Below are 19605 nucleotides of genomic sequence, written 5' to 3' on the forward strand. Positions count from 1 at the left end.
CATTTTGGCGCCAATACATTGTAAAATATTTTGCGATATTAAAATGGTGTGGGGTGATAAAGAGAACCGAATCGCTGTGATAGCATTACACAAAGTAGGTATGGAGCCAAATGCAATTTTTAAAACTCTCCATACACTTGGTATTAGTAAAATGTTTGTGTACCGGGCTATTAATAGGTACAATGAGACCTCCTCTGTTTGTGACAGAAAAAGATCTGGCCGTCCACGTAGTGTTCGTACGAAAAAGGTGGTCAAAGCAGTAAGGGAAAGAATTCGAAGAAATCCTGTCCGAAAGCAAAAGATTTTATCTCGGGAAATGAAGATAGCACCTAGAACCATGTCGCGTATTTTAAAAGATGACTTAGGACTTGCAGCCTATAAGAGACGCACTGGCCATTTCTTAACTGATAATTTAAAGAAGAATAGGGTGGTAAAATCGAAACAACTACTGAAGCGGTACGCAAAGGGAGGTCACAGAAAAATTTTGTTTACGGATGAGAAAATTTTTACAATTGAGCAACATTTTAACAAACAAAATGACCGTATTTATGCTCAAAGCTCTAAGGAAGCTTCCCAATTAGTCGACAGAGTGCAACGTGGACATTATCCGACTTCAGTGATGGTTTGGTGGGGTGTTAGCTATGAAGGAGTGACTGAGCCATATTTTTGTGAAAAAGGTATCAAAACATCGGCACAAGTGTATCAAGATACCATTCTTGAGAAGGTAGTTAAGCCCCTTAACATCACCATGTTCAATAACCAAGTATGGTCCTTCCAGCAAGACTCGGCGCCGGGTCATAAAGCTCGGTCCACGCAGTCTTGGTTGGAATCGAACGTTTCGGACTTCATCAGAGCTGAAGACTGGCCGTCGTCTAGTCCCGATCTTAATCCGCTGGATTATGATTTGTGGTCAGTTTTAGAGAGTACAGCTTGCTCTAAACGCCATGATAATTTGGAGTCCCTAAAACAATCTATACGATTGGCAGTGAAGAATTTTCCCATGGAAAGAGTGCGTGCTTCTATTGATAACTGGCCTCATCGTTTAAAGGACTGTATTGCAGCCAATGGAGACCACTTCGAATAAGCTTTTTATATTTTTAATTGTTTTATATTTATGTATTAAACTGACACACTGTAAAAGTAATAAATGTTATTTGCAGTTAACAATTTTCTTTTTTCTTTATTACAATATTTATGGCAAGACTAGGTAATATTAGTAGGGATTTTCGTCCATATTTTATGTATAGTTATCGGCACGGATATTGAGCTCTCGGCGGAACAGTGGGGATCGCTTTGCGCACTGTACACATAAGGCAATAAACCAATAAATCGCTTCTGCGCAGGTGAAGGTCAGGGCTCAATATCCGTGCTGATAACTATACTATTTTAGATTTTTTAATATATATTTATCCGGGCCCCAATTATGACAATAGAACATTACAAATCATCTAAAATTAAATTTGTGTGATGAATGATACAATTGATACATAAAACTAAATTGTGCATTTTGTAGGCAAGTAAAGAAAGGGGAAACTCTTAAATGGTACTGATACACAATTGGAAAGGCCATGACAGTCCTAGCAGAAAGTAACTAGTATAGCATTTAACCATAATAATAAGCCATGGAATTAGCTAGTCAGTTACTAAGTGTCAGTAGCGGCGTAAGGGGGGGGCGGAGGGGGCGGTCCGCCCCGGGTGCCACATCTCGGGGGGTGCCATCTCGGTCGGCACATATCTGCTGCACGACCAGGATGGCGCGGGCAGAAGGGACAAGTCACTAAGGTTGCCCTTCTAATCTGCGAAGCCTAGGTTCACTACCATTTACTGCGCGATATTCAAATTTTAAACAAAACTACAACAGTGCATGTGTGAGACATCGAGGCGGTCACACCTCTCAGTTCGACTGTCACCCTCCTCTTGTACTTTTGCTTTTATCTGATTACTTTAATTAATTCCTCAAAGTTAGAAAAAAAATTCATGTATTTCTCTTCATTTCTAATTTGTTCTATGCTTACGTTTTGAGTCCTCAATCTAGCAAAAAAAAAAGCACCGAAATAACAAAAAAAACTGACGCTCGCTTAAGTCACGGTTTCTTTTAATTTGTGCTTAATTCTGAGTTAAATTAGAGTAATAAAAAAAAAACAATAAAAATATTTTTTTTAAAGTAGATATTTCTAAGCTATTTAGGCGCTATTTGTAAGAGGTGGTGGAGGACTTTGGTGTCCCAAATCTCAATAAATTTGAGCTCGCTCGCAGCTGCTTCAATTTCCGGTCGTTTTTTTTTTTTACTTTTTACTTTAACTTGTCGAGTGTTCCAAAACTCAAAAATTTCGCGCTCGCTGCGCTCGCGCCTTACACTTGACAGTAATTTTCTCTAATCTCTTTAGATATCTTCTTGCGTCACAAGTATCAAAACTTACGCGCCCTTCTACTTTACAGTGCTTTTTTTAACTTTTTTTTGAGCTTCTGTGTCTAAAAACTCAAAAATTTCGAACTCGCTTCGCTCGCGGATTCTTCACTTTGCGGTGCTTTTTTCAAACATGTTTGGGTACTTTTGTGTTAATTCTGTATGATTTTTTTTACTACGTGATTATATTTTGTCGCTTTTTTTTCTGGGGGGAGAGGGGTGCTCAATAAGTAGTTCGCCCCGGGTGCCACCCGATGCTACGCCGCCACTGCTAAGTGTGTGTTCAAATCGGCGATTTGACAACCGAAAGTCATTTCGTTATAGTTAAATGGTGCAACTCACCCCAAGACTAGTACTGTTATAAAGTCAAAAGTGTACAAATTAATAAAAAAACTAATCAAAGTCTTAAATATAACTTACTATATACATTCATGAATAATAATCTTTTCCTAACTATGCATGCTGTAGTGGACAAGAAATTAGAAACACTATTATTTGTTTTGAGGTTCAGAGTTCGCCCTGTATCTAATTGGTTGTTCACCACTGTATATTGTTGCAAATAAATATAAGAAAACATTGTAACAAATTAAAACTATTATAAATAACTTACTAATTCTAATGATTGCATTTCATGGACAAATGTTCCGTGGAATATGAAAAAATATTACTGAAGTGAACATATCACATGCAAGAATATTTTTTGCAAGTATAGCATTGGTAGGTTGTACATTTTAACTGTGCATGTGGTCAGTTTTTATAAAAAACTTTTTATAGATAAAGAGCATGGTATGCAGAAGATCCCTTTAAACTTTGTCGACAAGTGGGACATTTCTTTTGAATTTTAAGATATCCCTCTATACATTTCATACAGTACACATGTCCACATTTAGTAGATGCCAAAGGGTTTTTACCTAATTCGTCCCAACATATGGGACAGCCTCCAAACTTTTTGCTAGTACCAGGTAATGAAGATCTCTGAAACATAAATAATATAAAATCAGCTTTTGATATAGTTGGCAAGTTTGAAGGTAGTGGACATACCAAATTTAGGGATTAATCATTAAAATAGTCTGTGGGTGGAATGTGGAAAATTAAAATTTTACCAGGTATTTTAAATTTATGTACTTGACCATCAACAAGCGGCCATTTCCATTACTTAGCCCTAAAAATTGTTAAAGGTTTTTTACTACCTAAATTAGGTACTAATTGTTTCCTGTGGTGTCACCCGCATTTCGGCTGAACTTTTTCCCATATGCAGTTAAAATATAGCTTGTAGCCATTAATGTTCCAATGATTTCGCAACTGTGAAACAGTGAAATTGGCTCACCAATTTCGAGCCTTTATAATACAAATAAACAAACAAATAATGTTTACTCATTATTGAAGTAGTGTACAGACAAGTAAAAGTAGTCCATGAATTAGTGTAGATTTTCAAAATTTACCACTTTTGCCTTTATGGAGGTAGGTGATTTTTGTTTTGCTTTTTTCTTTTTATTTGTGTTTTCAATTGCAGTTAGTCTTAATGATGGTTTAGCACCTTTCGCAAAGCACTGGGTATTAACAGATGCTCTGTCGTCACGTCGGTCATTGTCTACTGAAAAATACAAGAATTCAATAGATTAGGTAAATAGATAATTATGATAATTGCGTTCCCTGACTGCCCTGCTGTATGATATATTGTGGATCTATATCAGGTCTATAGCTGTATGGTATATCGTATTTATCTATCTTTTAAGTACTTAATTAATACATTAAAAAAAAATAGCAAACTTACCACAGAACGAATCATCTGAGTCCAAGTCAATTATAACGTTGGGTATACCACAATGATCAGTTAAAATAAAAGAATTCGTCAAATCAATAACATCGCCTGAATTAGACATTGTTTACATCAAAATAGTTCGGTTCGGCTAAAACTTTCTTACATACAATTTTTATTTTAACGTTTTTTGGACTGTATGAATAGACCATAGAGTAAAGTAGCCAAGATTGCGCACTCTCAAAATATACATTTACGAAAATGAACTCTATCCGAACGCAATAAGGTACTAAATTGGTTGCATACTATACAGAGGCAAATCCGAGCCGAGAGAGATAGTTAGAACGGAGGCCGTTTGTCTCTTTCTAACACCTTGCCAGCATAAAAAAATGATGTGATCAACAGTTTTGTTTTCCCAAAAAAACAATTGAATCACTTATATTTTTATCTTATTTTAATAATTGTAAGTCAACAAATTAATAGCAATCGCATTAATTTAGTCATATTTATTAGGTTTGGGACCGCAAACAACAAGATTTCTTACGATATAATTATTTATTTATAGAAAATAACTTGCACATGTAAAAGAAAAGAACAAAATTCAACCGTCATGTCATTTTGTGTGAACCAAAAAAAACATTTATTTTTCTATAATACTAGTAGGCACAGGCAAACTTGTTGAACAGCCACAAACATAAAATTTAACTTTAATACTCCCACTAAATTTTATATACCTAACAACATTTTGCCTGTACGATAATAAACACTTAAAATAACTAATTATCATTGAAAAAAACTTATAACACTTATTATTAAAAACTTAAACAAACTAGATATCATTAAACAGTATCTCATCCCTTAAATGCTCAAATTTAACAGTAGGCAGAGCCTTTGTTAAAATATCAGCTAATTGGTCAGAACTTTGCACATATTGAATGTCAATTAACTTTTGCTGTACTTTCTCTCTAATAAAATTAAATTTCACATCAATATGTTTAGTTTTTTTATGATACACAGGATTATTAATTAGCTTAATAGAACTCTGATTATCAATAAGCAGAGAAGTGCAGCTCTGATTGATATCAATTTCCTTGAAAAATTGTTTTAACCACAGTAAATTCTTGGCAGCTTCACACCCTGCCATGAATTCAGCCTCAGTCGTTGATAGGGCAATACAAGACTGTTTTTGACTTGCCCAAGAAATAGGGCCACCATTCAACATAAAAATATAACCAGTTGTTGATTTTCGTGTGTCTAAATCCCCAGCAAAGTCTGAGTCTGAATATCCAAGTAACTTTTCATGACCTTGGTATTTAATGTACATATTTTTTGTTTTAATAAGATATTGAATTATTCTCTTAAGCTGAGTTACATGAAGCAGACTAGGGTTATTAACATATCTACTTAATAGATTGACACCAAATGCAATATCTGGCCTAGTTGCCATAGCTAAAAACAATAATGACCCTATGGCTTCTCTATAAGGAAAATCAGTTTGCATGTTATCCACATTTTTACTTATTTGGACATTTACATCAACAGGTGTATTACATGGGTGAGCTGTACTCATATTAAATCTATTTATAATTTCCTCAATGTATTGTTTTTGACTGATACATATGGAATTGTTAGTTTTAATAATTTCTAAACCAACGAACCGATTTAATTCAAACTCTTTTATATCAAAACCTTGTCTTAAATAAGTGACAATAAAGTCTAAAACTTGTTTAGACTTAGACATAACTAAAGCATCGTCTACATATAAGACTAACAAAACTTTATAGCTATGAAAATTACCCACAAACACACAGTTGTCAGCTTGTGACTGAATAAAACCAAACTTTACCAGAAAAGCAGTAAATTTCTTGTTCCAGCAACGAGCAGCTTGTTTTAAACCATACAGCGACTTGTTCAGTTTACATACTTTATTTGGAGGTGCTTTGACTCCATCTGGGACTTCCATGTATATATCCTCCTCCAGCTCTCCATATAAGAAGGCTGTTTTGACGTCTAGCTGTGTTATTTCCCAACTATATTCTGCCGAGACTGCCAACAATGTTCTTATTGATTCATATCTTGTGGTAGGAGAAAATATTTCAGTGTAGTCTACTCCTTCTACTTGAGTAAAACCACGGGCACACAGTCTGGCTTTATATCTATCCACCTCACCATTTTGTTTTCTTTTAATGGTAAATACCCACTTCGAGGTAATAGTCCTCTGATTTAGTTTTTCAACATAACTCCATGTATTGTTAGATTTATGAGCATCCAATTCCTCATTTATAGCCACTAGCCATAATTTACTTTCCTGACTATTTATTGCTTCTTTATAAGTTACCGGCACATTCAATTCCATTACATTTGCCTCAAATGTTCTATGACTGCGTGTTCGAATAGTGACATTTGAATGAAATGAATCAGAAGAATAATCTTCTGTTGATGGTTCATACGTCTCATCTTGATCATCGACAGCAGTATGTGTACTGTCATCACTGTAATCTGAAGAAATATGCTCATTGCTCACATTTTGCTCCATGTTGTCTGTCTCCTCTTCATTATCATGATCATAAATCAAAATTTGAGTTTCATTTCTCCTTACTTCAAAACTTTTTAATTCATTGAAAATAACATTCCTGGACACAGTAATTCTTCTTGTGTTTGGATCATACATTTTGTAGTTAAGGTTATCATAACCTACCAGCATCATTTTTCGGCTTTTAGAATCCAGCTTACTCCTTAATTGATCTGGAACATGAACATAACCTTCACATCCAAAAACTCGAACATGGTCCAGGCTAGGTTTCATACCACACCATATTTCCATGGGTGTAACATTAGGTGTCTGGCTAGAAGATGTGCGGTTTAATAAATAAACAGCACAGTTGACTGCTTCTGCCCACAAGTTGAGAGGTACATTACGGGCATAAAGCATGGATCGAGCACTTTCCATTATTGTCCTGATTTCCCTCTCTGCACGGCCATTTTGTTCAGGAGTGTACGGAGCTGTGAGTTCATGAGATATACCCTCACTTTCTAGGTATTCCTTGAAAACATTACTTGTGTATTCTCCACCATTATCAGTGTGTAAGATGCGCACACCATGTGAGAAAAGATTTTTAATTCTAGCATTATACTTTTTAAAATAGTCTAACACATCACATTTGTTCTTCAAAAAATAAACATATCTGAAACTTGATGCAGCATCTTTGAAAATAACAAAATATCTCATACCTTGGACTGATGGTACATTGATAGGTCCACAAACATCGCTATAAACAACATCACCAGGCTGTAGTGACTGTCGTGATGATTTCTTAAATGGTTGACGTGCTTGCTTACCATAAGCACAGCCCTCGCACACAAACTTCTGACAGTCTGTTAAGTCCACACCAGTGATAACATTGTTATTGCACATTTTTTGAATTTCTTTGACATTCAAGTGTCCCAAGCGTTCATGCCATGTTCTAAGGTCCAATTTTTGTACAACATTACAAACAGGATTTTGAATTGTCTTGACTTTTAACTTATATAAATTGTTACTTTGTAAAACTGCACACATTACTACATCATTGTCCTTGTAAATCAAAGCTTCAGCACGTTTCTTAACAATAATATAACCCTGCCGAGAAACTGCTCCTTCTGAAAATAGAAAATAAATAATAAAATAATAATAATAATAATATTCTTAAAACATAAATCTTTATTTAGCTTTTTTTATTTTCTAACGGTAACCCTGAACATTCTTGGCGCGTAATCAGCATTTAAAATGCTGTTTATATTTTTTTGTATTAAATCAATTGAAACTATTAAAATGGTGAAAAAGTGTTACTTTTATACTTGTGAAAGTGAGTTGCAATATATCGTTCCACAGGTTAGCTATAATAATAACATTTTCGGAAATCAAACAACTAGGGTGCCCATGAATTCTTGTAATGAGTCAAAATATGGATGATGGATTTTAAAACTGTTGTACTATTGTTATAGCTTCCAAAAAAAATGTAGAAAGGCGATATAAATGGCTCAGCAGTCTATATGTGAAGCAAAAATACAAAAAAAAACAGTCTGCACTTCGAATCTTCCTGTGTTTATTACTGCTAATTCCCACTAATTATTAAAAGCTATATTCGTATTTTAAGGTCACAAACTGCGTAAGTTAAAACTTCAATACCAATCTGTGTTTCATAATCTTATCCAAATTCGGATTGGTCTCATATAGCTTAATCTCATAGTTACCCTATTAGAAAGGGACAGACGGCCTCCGTACTAACTGTTTCACTCGGCTCGTTTTTTGGTTAAAGGTGCGCAGTCCTGTTTACTATATTATGTCTATGTAGTTTGGGCACTGACCTCTATATTTACCACTGGACCGGCTGATGTCAACGTGCTTTTGTGCCCGTTTGATAATCGCCATTTTGGCGCTGTTAGACGTAGCCAGTGTCCGTGGTGCTAAAACTATTTTAAGGCCCCATTACACGTTGGCCCAAGTGCGGCCAATACACGCCATCACCAATGTGTACACGGGGTATCAAGTGGACACTCGCTTAGACGATATTGGCGCTTCAAATGGGCACAACAAAATTGCTGTCAAACGTACGGAACAGCCTGTTCAGTGGTAAACATAGAGGTCAGTGAGTTTGGGACATATAATGTACTCTGTGGTTTGGGACGATTAGAAAATAAAATAGTAATATAAATAAACTAATGATAAAAATGTAAAAGATGTATGTTTGTTATTCTTTCACGCAAAAATGGCTGGACCGATTTATGTATGTACATAGGTGATACTCTGGATTAACACATAGGCTACTTTTTATCAACACACCACGCGGACGAAAGCCGTGGGCAGAAGCTAGCTAAATAAAATAAATGAGGTATTTGTTTTCTTCTTTAGATAAATCTCTAAGTTCAGTGTGCCTTTTGGCAAAAGCGTCCTCTAAAGTTTTCCTGTATCCTGCATTCTATCTCTGGCAGCCCTCCTCCAGTAAGGCCCCGCGCTGTAAACTCATTTTGCCATTTCTTGTTGATGGCGTGTAGGGCCACGCCTAGGGCAATGTGTACTGGGGGCTTAGATATGATATCCTTCCTTGCAGTAACATAATTTATCATAACAAGATCGATATCACCTAGACAGCGACATCAGCAGCACGGGCAGTAGTCGGTAGTTGCAGTCAGCAGCTCGCTTCCAAAACCATAGACGTAATATAGAAAAACGTACTTTTTACACCTTTCATATTTTTTTAGTTTGTGTTGACAGTTAGCTGTCAGTGTCAGTTCATTCATTCTATCAGGGTTGGTTTGGTTGAGTACTCTTTGGTACCTACTCTGACTGACCATCGAGTCTTTGACTCATCCATCATTCAATGTATAAATATTATTTTGATATTTTATGTTCAAATAATTAGCTATTCTCAGTTTTTTGGTACTTTGCAGAGCGAAATATAATTAGATATTGAATTATGAAACTGGCAGTTGTGCACGATTATTGGTGTTGTTAAAACAGTGTCTACAAGTAGACCTTAGAAGTGTTAATAAATATAGAAAAAACATATATGCTTTATTTTTACACATAAAGCTATTAACTGTAGACTGCAAGAGCTCCAAGAACAAAAATTTCGTAAAGTATGATAATCTTTGAAATTATCCTCATTGTTTATATCAATTTTTTGCGTACATATCTTAAACAAAAGTATCATGAAATTTTCAGAATGCATCTCGGAGTTAACATATCGAATGCTCTACAACAATTAGAAAGCGTAAAAGCAGCTGTAGATCAGAGTGATGATCCTAAGTTAAAGGTAAATAAAGTTTTCTCGTAGTTCACAAGACAACACAATTCACAATGATTATTCATGTTAAGTTGCACCTGAGCACTTCAACACTTTTACCAATTGAGTGAAAAACAATTGTTGCAATGCCCTTGCTTGTAAGTTTTTAATGTAACATTCACGTTCTTGGTTGTCCAATCCCTTAAATTCTTTCACTTAACAGGTATAGATGTACATTCTCCATTGTATTTATAATGTGTTCTATTTGCAAGTATTATAAGTCACTTTTTGTTGTTGTTACTTAAAACAGGCTGCAACCAATGATGACTTGAATATGCTGATTAATTTGTTGGAAAGTCCCATACTGAAAAGCATAGCAACATTGCATGACTCTGTTGGAATGCTTGCAACGCAGGTTGCTCATCACCCTTCCATAATTCCTGGCGACTTTGACATCACTCCAGCAGGTAACACTTTATCAAATATATTTAAGAACTCAATTCTAACGTACAAAAGTGTCCATCTTGTTTGCATTTGTTGTATAATTATGTCAACTATATGTACAACTGTATTTATCCTTTTAATGGAATGAAGGTGATGCAAGATGTTGTATTTCTAACTAAAGAAATCCCACACTACTTTGAATGTTTTCCTTGCATGTTTGTATTTTGGACCATTTTATTATGGATTTTAGGTGACCTTGCTCTTCAAGCAAGGAACTTGTATGGAGGGCATGAAGGGGAAGAGGAACAGCGTGTGCCTCAGGTGTCACCACCTCACAGCCTGGAGTTTGGCTCCAGCTCTGATAATGAGCGCATACTGGGGCTTGACAGTGGCTCTGTTGACTCCAATATGTCTCCTAAACAGGTATTTAGGATTTAAATCTCAGTTAAGAAACTTGACAAATTACACAACAGCCTTTTCCAGTTTGCATATCACAGGCAGGCCCTTATAATTAACAAAATTAAATTTGTTTATACCTTTTCTCAGACTCGCGGCTTACTGGACCTGTCAAGGACTGATGAATCCCTTGGTTCCATGTCACACAGTATTGTGGGCAGTGACTGGGCGCAGGTTGAAATCATTAACCTGGTTAATGATGGCACAGGATTGGGATTTGGTAATGACCTTCTATTTATGTATTGTCATTTTTTCGTTTTACTATATTGATTTGGTGTGTTGTTTTTTTAAAGGCTACTGCTTTGTAGTATCAGTTTTCCTTATAAATTCTTCATTGTTCTGTATTGCTAATGTTTTCCACGCGCGGTCAAGGTTGTACGTAATACAATAAAAAGTATTTATGACAAAAATTGACCTGCATTATGTTTCAGGTATAATTGGCGCAAGGACAAGTGGCGTTATAGTTAAAACAATTTTAGCGGGAGGCGTCGCTGACAGGGATGGCCGTCTGAAATCTGGTGATCATATATTGCAGATAGGTGATGTGAGTAGTGGTTATTCTTATTTCTATAGGTGGCAATAAAAAAAGACAAAAATATACATATGTATAACATATAATAATAAGCAGATAATAGACTTAATGTTTGTCAAATACTTTGAATAAACCTCACTGTTGCAATTCAAGATAAGGCTTAGTTTGAGGACATTGCTAAAACTGTATCTACTGTATCTTTTTTGTTTGATGATTAAATATAATTTTTTAAATATCAAATGACACAGTGGTCTGAATACAATGAGCATCAGAAGGGGTATGGGTGGGTTTTAGATTGTTTCTAGACTTTTTCCTACTATAGGGATATGATTTTCGACATACAAAAATACACACTTAACTTGTATGCCACATTGGGTTTTCTATTGTTCTTTTATTAGCGGCATTCAAGAGGTTAATACAAGAGGTGTCCATTCGACTTCACTAGAGCATATCACATGTATGCTTCACTAGAGTCTTCACATGTAAGGAGGTTCTTATACATATAGCAAACAAGTGAATCTGATGTGGTGTATCAGGCGCACCTGATGGAGATGGGGTCGGAGCAGGTGGCGGGCGTGCTGCGCGCGTCGGGCTCGCGCGTCCGCCTCGTGGTGGCGCGGGCCGCCGACCCCGCCGCGCCGCCCGGCCACGCCGCGCATGCCCACCGTCCCGCGCCGCTCGTGCCTGCCAGGTAGGGTAGCTGGTAGACCTGGTGGAGGCACTTGAACGCTAAAAATTACAAATACATAGGTTTGATTCTAGTTGCCCATTCCAAAAGTAGCTTCCTATGGAGAAAAACGGGCAAGAAACTAAATGGTTACTCTTTTTATAAATTAACCACCATCCTCCATCCTCCGAGCCTTTTCCCAACTATGTTGGGGTCGGCTTCCAGCCTAACCGGATTCAGCTGAGTACCAGTGCTTTACAAGGAGCGACTGCCTATCTGACCTCCTCAACCCAGTTACCCGGGCAACCCGATACCCCTTGAAAATTAACCACCAACCATGTACCTACAAGCCCGGCTATCTTACTGTCTTGTACTTGTCAATCACCTTTATCTCATGAACTGCAACAAGTTCATCAATGGTATACAAATTTCATCTATTCGTGTTTTTATTAGGTAGCCTGGAGACAAGAGTTTTTATCAAAAACAACCTGCAAGATAATGTTATTGAATTTATAGATTGCTCTCGGACCCCGAGGCTCTGGACCGCTATCTACTGGACGCTGGCTTCGAGCAAGTGTTTCATACTCAACCAACACCCGTTTCTCACAACTCCAACGCGTCTCGATTCGTGTTCGACCGGTCCATTACTCCACCACCTGAAGCAGGTAATAATACGAAAAAGTTCTTAATAAATCATTAAAAAGTGATGTGATATTTTTTACTGAAATGTAAGTTTATTCACAGACGCCGAATCACCTGAGGTCGATAGATTCACTGTGCAGCTGAAGAAAGATGAAAATGGACTGGGAATCACCATAGCAGGTAATAAGTTTTGTATAAATAGTTTGCTCGGTCTCTCACAATAAGAGCCCTCAGCCCACGTTCAACAAAACAAAAAGTACAGTAAAGCTGAATCTTCAACCCACTTCGAATAACTTGCCGTTTTGAAAGGATAAGTTATATTCGTGAACTATACTTCGTCGCTAGATTCAGATTCAGACACGGTTACTTGTCCGGTCAAGAATACTACTGAGTGGCGGAGACAAGATGTTTGAACAACGAAATTGTATTCGATGTTTAAAAAAATATTTTTTCACGATTTTTTGGTGTCTGCCTGAATTATATCTAGCAACCACTATAAAATATTTTTTCTCCCACAGGCTACGTATGCGAAAAAGAGGAGCTATCAGGTATATTCGTGAAGTCCGTGACGCCGGGCAGTGCGGCGGCACTGAGCGGTAAAGTTCGCGTCAACGACCGCATCGTCGCCGTCGACGGCGTGTCGCTCGCCGGCAAGTCTAACCAGAGAGCCGTCGATGCCTTGAAGCAGAGCGGGAACATTGTCACTTTGGAGTTGGAGAGGTTTGTTCAATTTAGTAGTGTTGTTTAGTTCTTAAATGTTAGTAAATAAGACTAGACTCAGGGGCGCATTCACTTGATATGGCTGAAAACAATATTCTTAAAAAAAAAAACAGTTATAATAGGTACACTTGGAGTTTATAAGGCAGTACATAGGGGTAGTACATAAGGGAGGAGGGCATCTTCTCCAAGTATGTAAGGTGATTATTATTAAAGGTTACTGCTGTAATAAAAAATAAATAAAATTAATAATTGAGAGTGAATTAAAAATTACATAGGGGTAAAATACATAAGGGACATAAGAATGAGGAAACTCAGGAAACTACATAAAGGTGTATAACCTCTCTTCGTATTTATGTAATTGGGAGATATCCCCTTATTTTTACATAGAGAGAGAGTATTTTAGTCCTAAATCATAACCTATGCATCCAGTGAAAACAACTTGGTGTACTTTGTCCCCAGATACCTCCGCGGTCCGAAGTTCGAGCAACTCCAGCAAGCGATAGCGGCGGGCGAGTCGGCGGCCACCGCCGCGCCGCCGCACAACCCCTTCCTGCACATGCACCGCCCCGACTCGCTGGCGTCGCCCGAACATGACATACCTATGGCGCAGCTGCATAACACGTGAGCGAAACGACATTAGGTTTTAGTCGGCCTTCATTCTAACTATGGATCCGTTGGCTCCATAACCCAGTTACCTGGGCCATCCCCTCTTTGTAAGATTGACTGTTTCTGGGTTCTGACTACCCATAATGACTGCCAAAGTTGTCCAAATGCCAGGCGTGACCAACCAGTTTATTGTGCCTTCTGAAACACGAAGGAACTCCTCATGACAAGATGGTCACCCATCCAAGGACCGACTACGCCAAGTGCTTGACCTTGTCGATCGATCGATGCGCGTGGCTTCGACTTAGTGATATCTCGAACAAATCTATTAATTCTGATGGATTAAGAAATTAGCGGTAGTGGTACAAATAAAGGTTATCTACAAGGTTTTGTTTGTACACCCTTCGGGCCAACCATCTAAAACTGATATGGTTTATAAAAAAATCATGTATTCTTGTTCAGCATTTCAGTGGAAAGTGCAGTAGAAGAGGCGGGCAGTTCGTCTCCGCCGGCCGCGCCTGTAGTGACGCGAGCGCAGCCCGCGTTCGAGATGCCTCGCACACATGAACAGAAGGAGGCCATCAGGAGGAAGTGGCAAGCTATACTTGGTATAACAATACTTTTTATTTTATGTTATAGAAATATAGAGTGAATTATGAGAAAAAACCCGGACGAAGATGGGAAGATATATCCTGTCACTACATATTAGAGTAAAAAGTAAATAATATACGCAGCTTGTACATATAAAGGCATAAAAGACTTGACGGCTTCAGCTAACTTTCAGCAAAGCTGTTTGCTATAAAGGCATGCATATGGATTGTATTATCTGGAGGAAGCGTGCCAAATATCCAATTTTTTTATGAATAAATATTCTATTTTCTAATAATAATGCTTCAGTTCATATTGTCAAATTAAGAAAGTGGACCTTCTCATTATTACACCCGGAAAGCTGGTTAAATATCATCCTGAAGGAACTACTTTCAATGATTACAGTCGAAGTTTTATCAAAATCTTGGCGCACATACATATTATAATGTTTGTTACTTCTAAGTGATTGTCGTGAAAGTCGTGGTGGCCTAGTGGGCAAAGAACCATCATCTCGAGTATGAGGGCACGGGTTCGATTCCAGGTCAGGCAAGTACCAATGCAACTTTTCTAAGTTTGTATGTACTTTCTAAGTATATCTTAGACACCAAGGACTGTGTTTCGGATGGCACGTTAAACTGTAGGTCCCGGCTGTCATTGAACATCCTTGGCAGTCGTTACGGGTAGTCAGAAGCCAGTAAGTCTGACACCAGTCTAAGCAAGGGGTATCGGGTTGCCTAGGTAACTGGGTTGAGGAGGTCAGATAGGCAGTCGCTTCTTGTAAAGCACTGGTACTCAGCTGAATCCGGTTAGACTGGAAGCCGACCCCAACATAGTTGGGAAAAGGCTCGGAGGATGATGTTACTTCTAAGTGATTGTATAATCATACGTGAATTTCCCACAGGTGACGAAGTAGAGATCGTGGTGGGCGTGGTGGTCCGCGGCGGCGGCGGGCTGGGCATCTCGCTGGAGGGCACGGTGGACGTGGAGGGCGGGCGCGAGGTGCGGCCGCACCACTACGTGCGCTCCGTGCTGCCCGAGGGACCCGTCGGCCGCGCCAACGTGCATCGACCCGGGGACGAGCTGCTCGGTAACAATATACACTTCTATACTCGATTTTTTTAACTGGGTCGTTGGTCTAGCTGTCGCAAGCGCGGCTGCTGAGCACGAGGTTTCGGGTTCGATTCCCGGGTCGGGCCGAAATCGCTTCGAATCGTTTTCGAAACTTACACAAAGCAACCGGAAGCCTGGATCGGTGATTGATTCACCCATGCATCGAAGAGCACGTAAATGTTGAACAGCCGCAGTAGCCGAAAATCGACTAGCTGGGAGGACATCATCATCATTATTTTTTTTAACAAAAAAATATATTTAATAATGTAAATATATTTAATAATGTATGTACACAGGACGCAGACAAGAAAAAATAGAACAAAGGCACAGCTTATTTTATTAAAAATCTGTAGTATACAAATTCTCACTATATAAGTATTTATTATAAACGGTGAAGTTACATGGTGACGCCCATATACCTAAAATCAGTATAAAATTCTTAACATATCCTTCACAGAGGTGAACGGGCACCGACTGTTGGGCATGAACCACCTAGAAGTGGTGTCGATCCTGAAGGAGCTGTCGAGTGAAGTGTGCATGGTGTGCGCGAGACCTCGCCCAGCGCCACCTATCGACCTAGCACCACCTGCCGCCACACTCGTCAAGGTAAACTCATGTCAAATACATGTGTGTTTATCCCTTCTTTTTACCTTCAAAATAGTAGGACGTCGGAATCTTTTATTTTCTGAAGTGAGTCATGGCTATGCGCATGCAGAGTAGTGTTTTGTTCGTAGATTTTGATTATTGCTTAGCCAAAATTAACCCATTAAAGCGGAGCAAAGCCAAATATTAGTATCTTAATTTTATTTACTCCCCCTATGTGCTCCGCCAATACTCTCTTGTACTTTTCCTATATATTTATTAATATTTTTATGTACCCTACCAAGAGATAAGCATTAGTTTCAAACAAACCAAAGATGAGAACCCTAGTTTTAATACATAACAATATTTCAGGCGAAATCAGATGGGAGTCTAGCAGGTGCAGGCGCAGAAGAGGGCGGTTCGCTGTCGGCGGGCGGCAAGGTGCGCTCGCGCAGCCTCGAGCCGCTCACCGGACTTGCTATGTGGTCCTCTGAACCACAAATTATCGGTAAGTCCTTAGCAGTTAATGAATTATCGGCTTCAGAGGTGGCTTAATTTCTACTGTGGTATAATAAACAAAGGTTATTGTTTTTAATTTGAAATTATTTCGATTTATATACGATCGTTTCAATGACTACAAAGCTATAGTCTTCAGGTTGCAGCTATATTGAGTTTCAGACCAGTCGCATCACTACTCAAAGTTAATCATTATTTTTGTCACTTATGTAAATTAAACAGGATATTTTTTATTGTGCCTTTTATACTCAATCTAACACGCTATTTTTGGGGTTTTATTCAATCATTTTCTTCTTGAGATTGGCTCCACTCCTTATACCTACTAATTTACCAACAGAGCTAGTGAAAGGCGAGCGTGGTCTCGGGTTCTCGATCCTGGACTACCAGGACCCGCTGCGGCCGTCGCACACGCTGGTGGTCATCCGCTCGCTGGTGCCGGGCGGCGTCGCGCAGCAGGACGGGCGCCTCATACCCGGGGATAGACTGCTCTTTGTTAACGATCAGGTGACTAGAGCTTACTTTATGTATGTTCATGTCTAATGCAGAAGTTACTGCTGGCAAGTTTTTGTAAACTAAATCGACTTTCATAATTCCCCAATGATAGACAGTAGAATGCATTCTGTAGCACTATGTGGATGTGGTAACTAGATGAAAAACAGCGTAGTTTAACTAGCAACAGCAAGTAGTTTTACTTACTAGACTCAAGTAAGAATGGTGGTCTCGAAAAAAATGCCGGTTGAAATAAGTTTTTATAAGACGAAGTTAGAAAATATGCCAAATGTAGTGATAAGCGTATGTTTAACCAAAGGACCTGTAGACTGAAGATAGTCTCGACAAGCAAATTACAATATTTGTTTTAATACTGCGGTTTTTCGACCTTATTTGAATACGACAACATTTGAGACTTCACACTCTATTGAAACTCATAGTCCTCTCTTATCAAATTAATAACACAACTGCAATCTCATACAGAACCTAGAAGACGCGAGCTTAGAACAAGCAGTGGCGGCTCTGAAGGGGGCCCCTCGTGGCGTGGTACGTATCGGCGTGGCCAAGCCGCTGCCGCTCGCCGACGCGCCGCCGCCGCTGCCGCACACCGCGCCGCCCACGCAGCCTTAGACCACAGAAAACGAAACAGGACAATGCAGAAGCCGACCTTGAAGAAAAAGGTAAGGAATAGTGCATTTTATGGGGTTGAAACACGCTAAAAATTAATCAATAAACGTTTCAAACATAATTTTCTTGTCGCTGGTTTGCAAAAAAAAATAGTTTAAAAAAACACGCTGGTCATGCTTTGTCATCAGAACTCGAGAGCGTGTGCAAAATTTCATCCGTATCGAAGACCGGGAAGTGGGTCAAATTGAGATTCTAAGATATTCTTACATACATAGTTACAAGTGAAGCTAATATAAACGTGTTCAAAAAAACCATCAACATGTTCTAATCGACTAGATCGAATTTGTACTAGGTCAGGCTTCTGCATATTTATGTTTTCAAAATATTTGCTCATTTAGACATTCAGATATCGGGAAGAGTTGTCATTAAAATGCAGATTTTATTAATTCTGCAATACCACACATCTCTCTCTGCCGATGCTATTTATATTAATAGTCTTATTATTTACTGCGATATATTATTGTAAGTTCAAATGTTTATTCTCTTTATTCTCGTTCGTGGCTAGTGTTTTATTACGAACATTTTATTACTTGTGTGTATTATGGTTATAAAATACTTTGAAGCTTATAAGTGAACAATGTATTACTTTCTGTGAGCACGTGTTCAGTTCTGAAACCTTTTGACCACCTGTAACGGTCATAACCTGCATTTTATTGTGCAATAAAGCCCAGATTGTAGGTATTTTTAAATTACATACATAGTTGTTTGAAAATTACATTACATTTTACATTTGCGTACACTTGTAACAATTCGAAACCGAGCGATGGGTCGATAGGACCGAGATGGCTAATGATTGTCAAAAGGTGAATTTTTATTTATCTTCAGCATTCCATTAAAATAAAAATCATGACTTAAACGTAATTGTGACAATATTGTATGATAATGAAGTTGTACTTTATCTACCTTTCTTGAGTAGAGGACATAGTAAGCATTGGGATACACTGGATAAACGGCGTAATGAGAAAAGACGAGTTAGGAGAAATAAAAGCCGTTCTAAAGGTGTGTATTGTGTATGCCATTCATCTGATTATATCATTGGGATAGGAATTTGATTTTGATGTCCTGATATATTATATAAATAGATGTCGATGATGATTTTATTTTCTTTACCTTCCTCCTTGCGCCCCACCTCCATTATGTCCCAAAGCTAATGTAACTGTGTTATCGCGCCTTATATCAGCTGGCAAATAGACTTCTCGTTCATGTACTTAATTGAATATTATAGTATTATTCGTGTGATTTTGTATTCCATATAAGAAATACTCGTAAAATGTGATTCAAGTCGTTTATTTATAGACATATCAAAAGTTTACATAAATTGATCTTAACATTCTGTGATGCATTCCGACACTTTATGTACTTAACTGCCAATCATTGAATTTGAACAAGCCTTTGTCAATTTATAAAATGTTTAAAGTTGTTTTATTAATTAGATAGGTAATCATTACTTAAATGTATTGAATTTATTCATAGTATTTTAATGTTAGTTTATTTAAAAGTATTACAAAAATATCTACCTGAATTGATTAAATTTTTCTTATTATCTTGATGTTAATTCCTTTACAAATATCATCGTCCATTCCAATTTTATTGGTATGTGTTACTTTAGGAATAAATAAAACTTAATATTACAGTTTT

The 19605-nt window shown here is 37.9% G+C and overlaps 2 protein-coding genes across 3 annotated transcripts; one reads left to right on the forward strand and one right to left on the reverse strand.

The window, feature by feature from the left end:
• Positions 1 to 1290: 1290 nt before the first annotated feature.
• Positions 1291 to 4348, reverse strand: LOC124630964 (E3 ubiquitin-protein ligase RNF4-like). The gene is made up of 3 exons (XM_047165026.1): positions 4182 to 4348; positions 3850 to 4001; positions 1291 to 3382 (listed from the first exon to the last, which is right to left on the reverse strand). Exons 1-3 carry the CDS (start codon positions 4288 to 4290, stop codon positions 3176 to 3178), a joined length of 468 nt encoding a protein of 155 aa, XP_047020982.1. The 5' UTR covers positions 4291 to 4348; the 3' UTR covers positions 1291 to 3175.
• Positions 4349 to 9475: 5127 nt separating this feature from the next.
• Positions 9476 to 19598, forward strand: LOC124630867 (patj homolog). Of its 2 annotated transcripts, XR_006984460.1 has the most exons (18): positions 9476 to 9785; positions 9871 to 9961; positions 10242 to 10398; positions 10626 to 10798; positions 10922 to 11051; positions 11263 to 11375; positions 11900 to 12054; positions 12547 to 12695; positions 12775 to 12852; positions 13191 to 13392; positions 13852 to 14013; positions 14458 to 14603; positions 15485 to 15670; positions 16151 to 16299; positions 16648 to 16783; positions 17129 to 17295; positions 17764 to 17960; positions 18096 to 19598. XR_006984460.1 is itself a non-coding variant. In XM_047164935.1 (17 exons), exons 2-17 carry the CDS (start codon positions 9872 to 9874, stop codon positions 17908 to 17910), a joined length of 2340 nt encoding a protein of 779 aa, XP_047020891.1. In that variant the 5' UTR covers positions 9476 to 9785; position 9871; the 3' UTR covers positions 17911 to 19598. The 2 variants fall into 2 exon arrangements, 1 of the variants encoding a protein (XP_047020891.1); XM_047164935.1 differs by having other exon boundaries at positions 17764 to 19598.
• Positions 19599 to 19605: the final 7 nt, after the last annotated feature.

Source organism: Helicoverpa zea, chromosome 1 (assembly GCF_022581195.2).
Source record: "Helicoverpa zea isolate HzStark_Cry1AcR chromosome 1, ilHelZeax1.1, whole genome shotgun sequence".
Taxonomy (NCBI): Eukaryota; Metazoa; Arthropoda; class Insecta; order Lepidoptera; family Noctuidae; genus Helicoverpa; species Helicoverpa zea.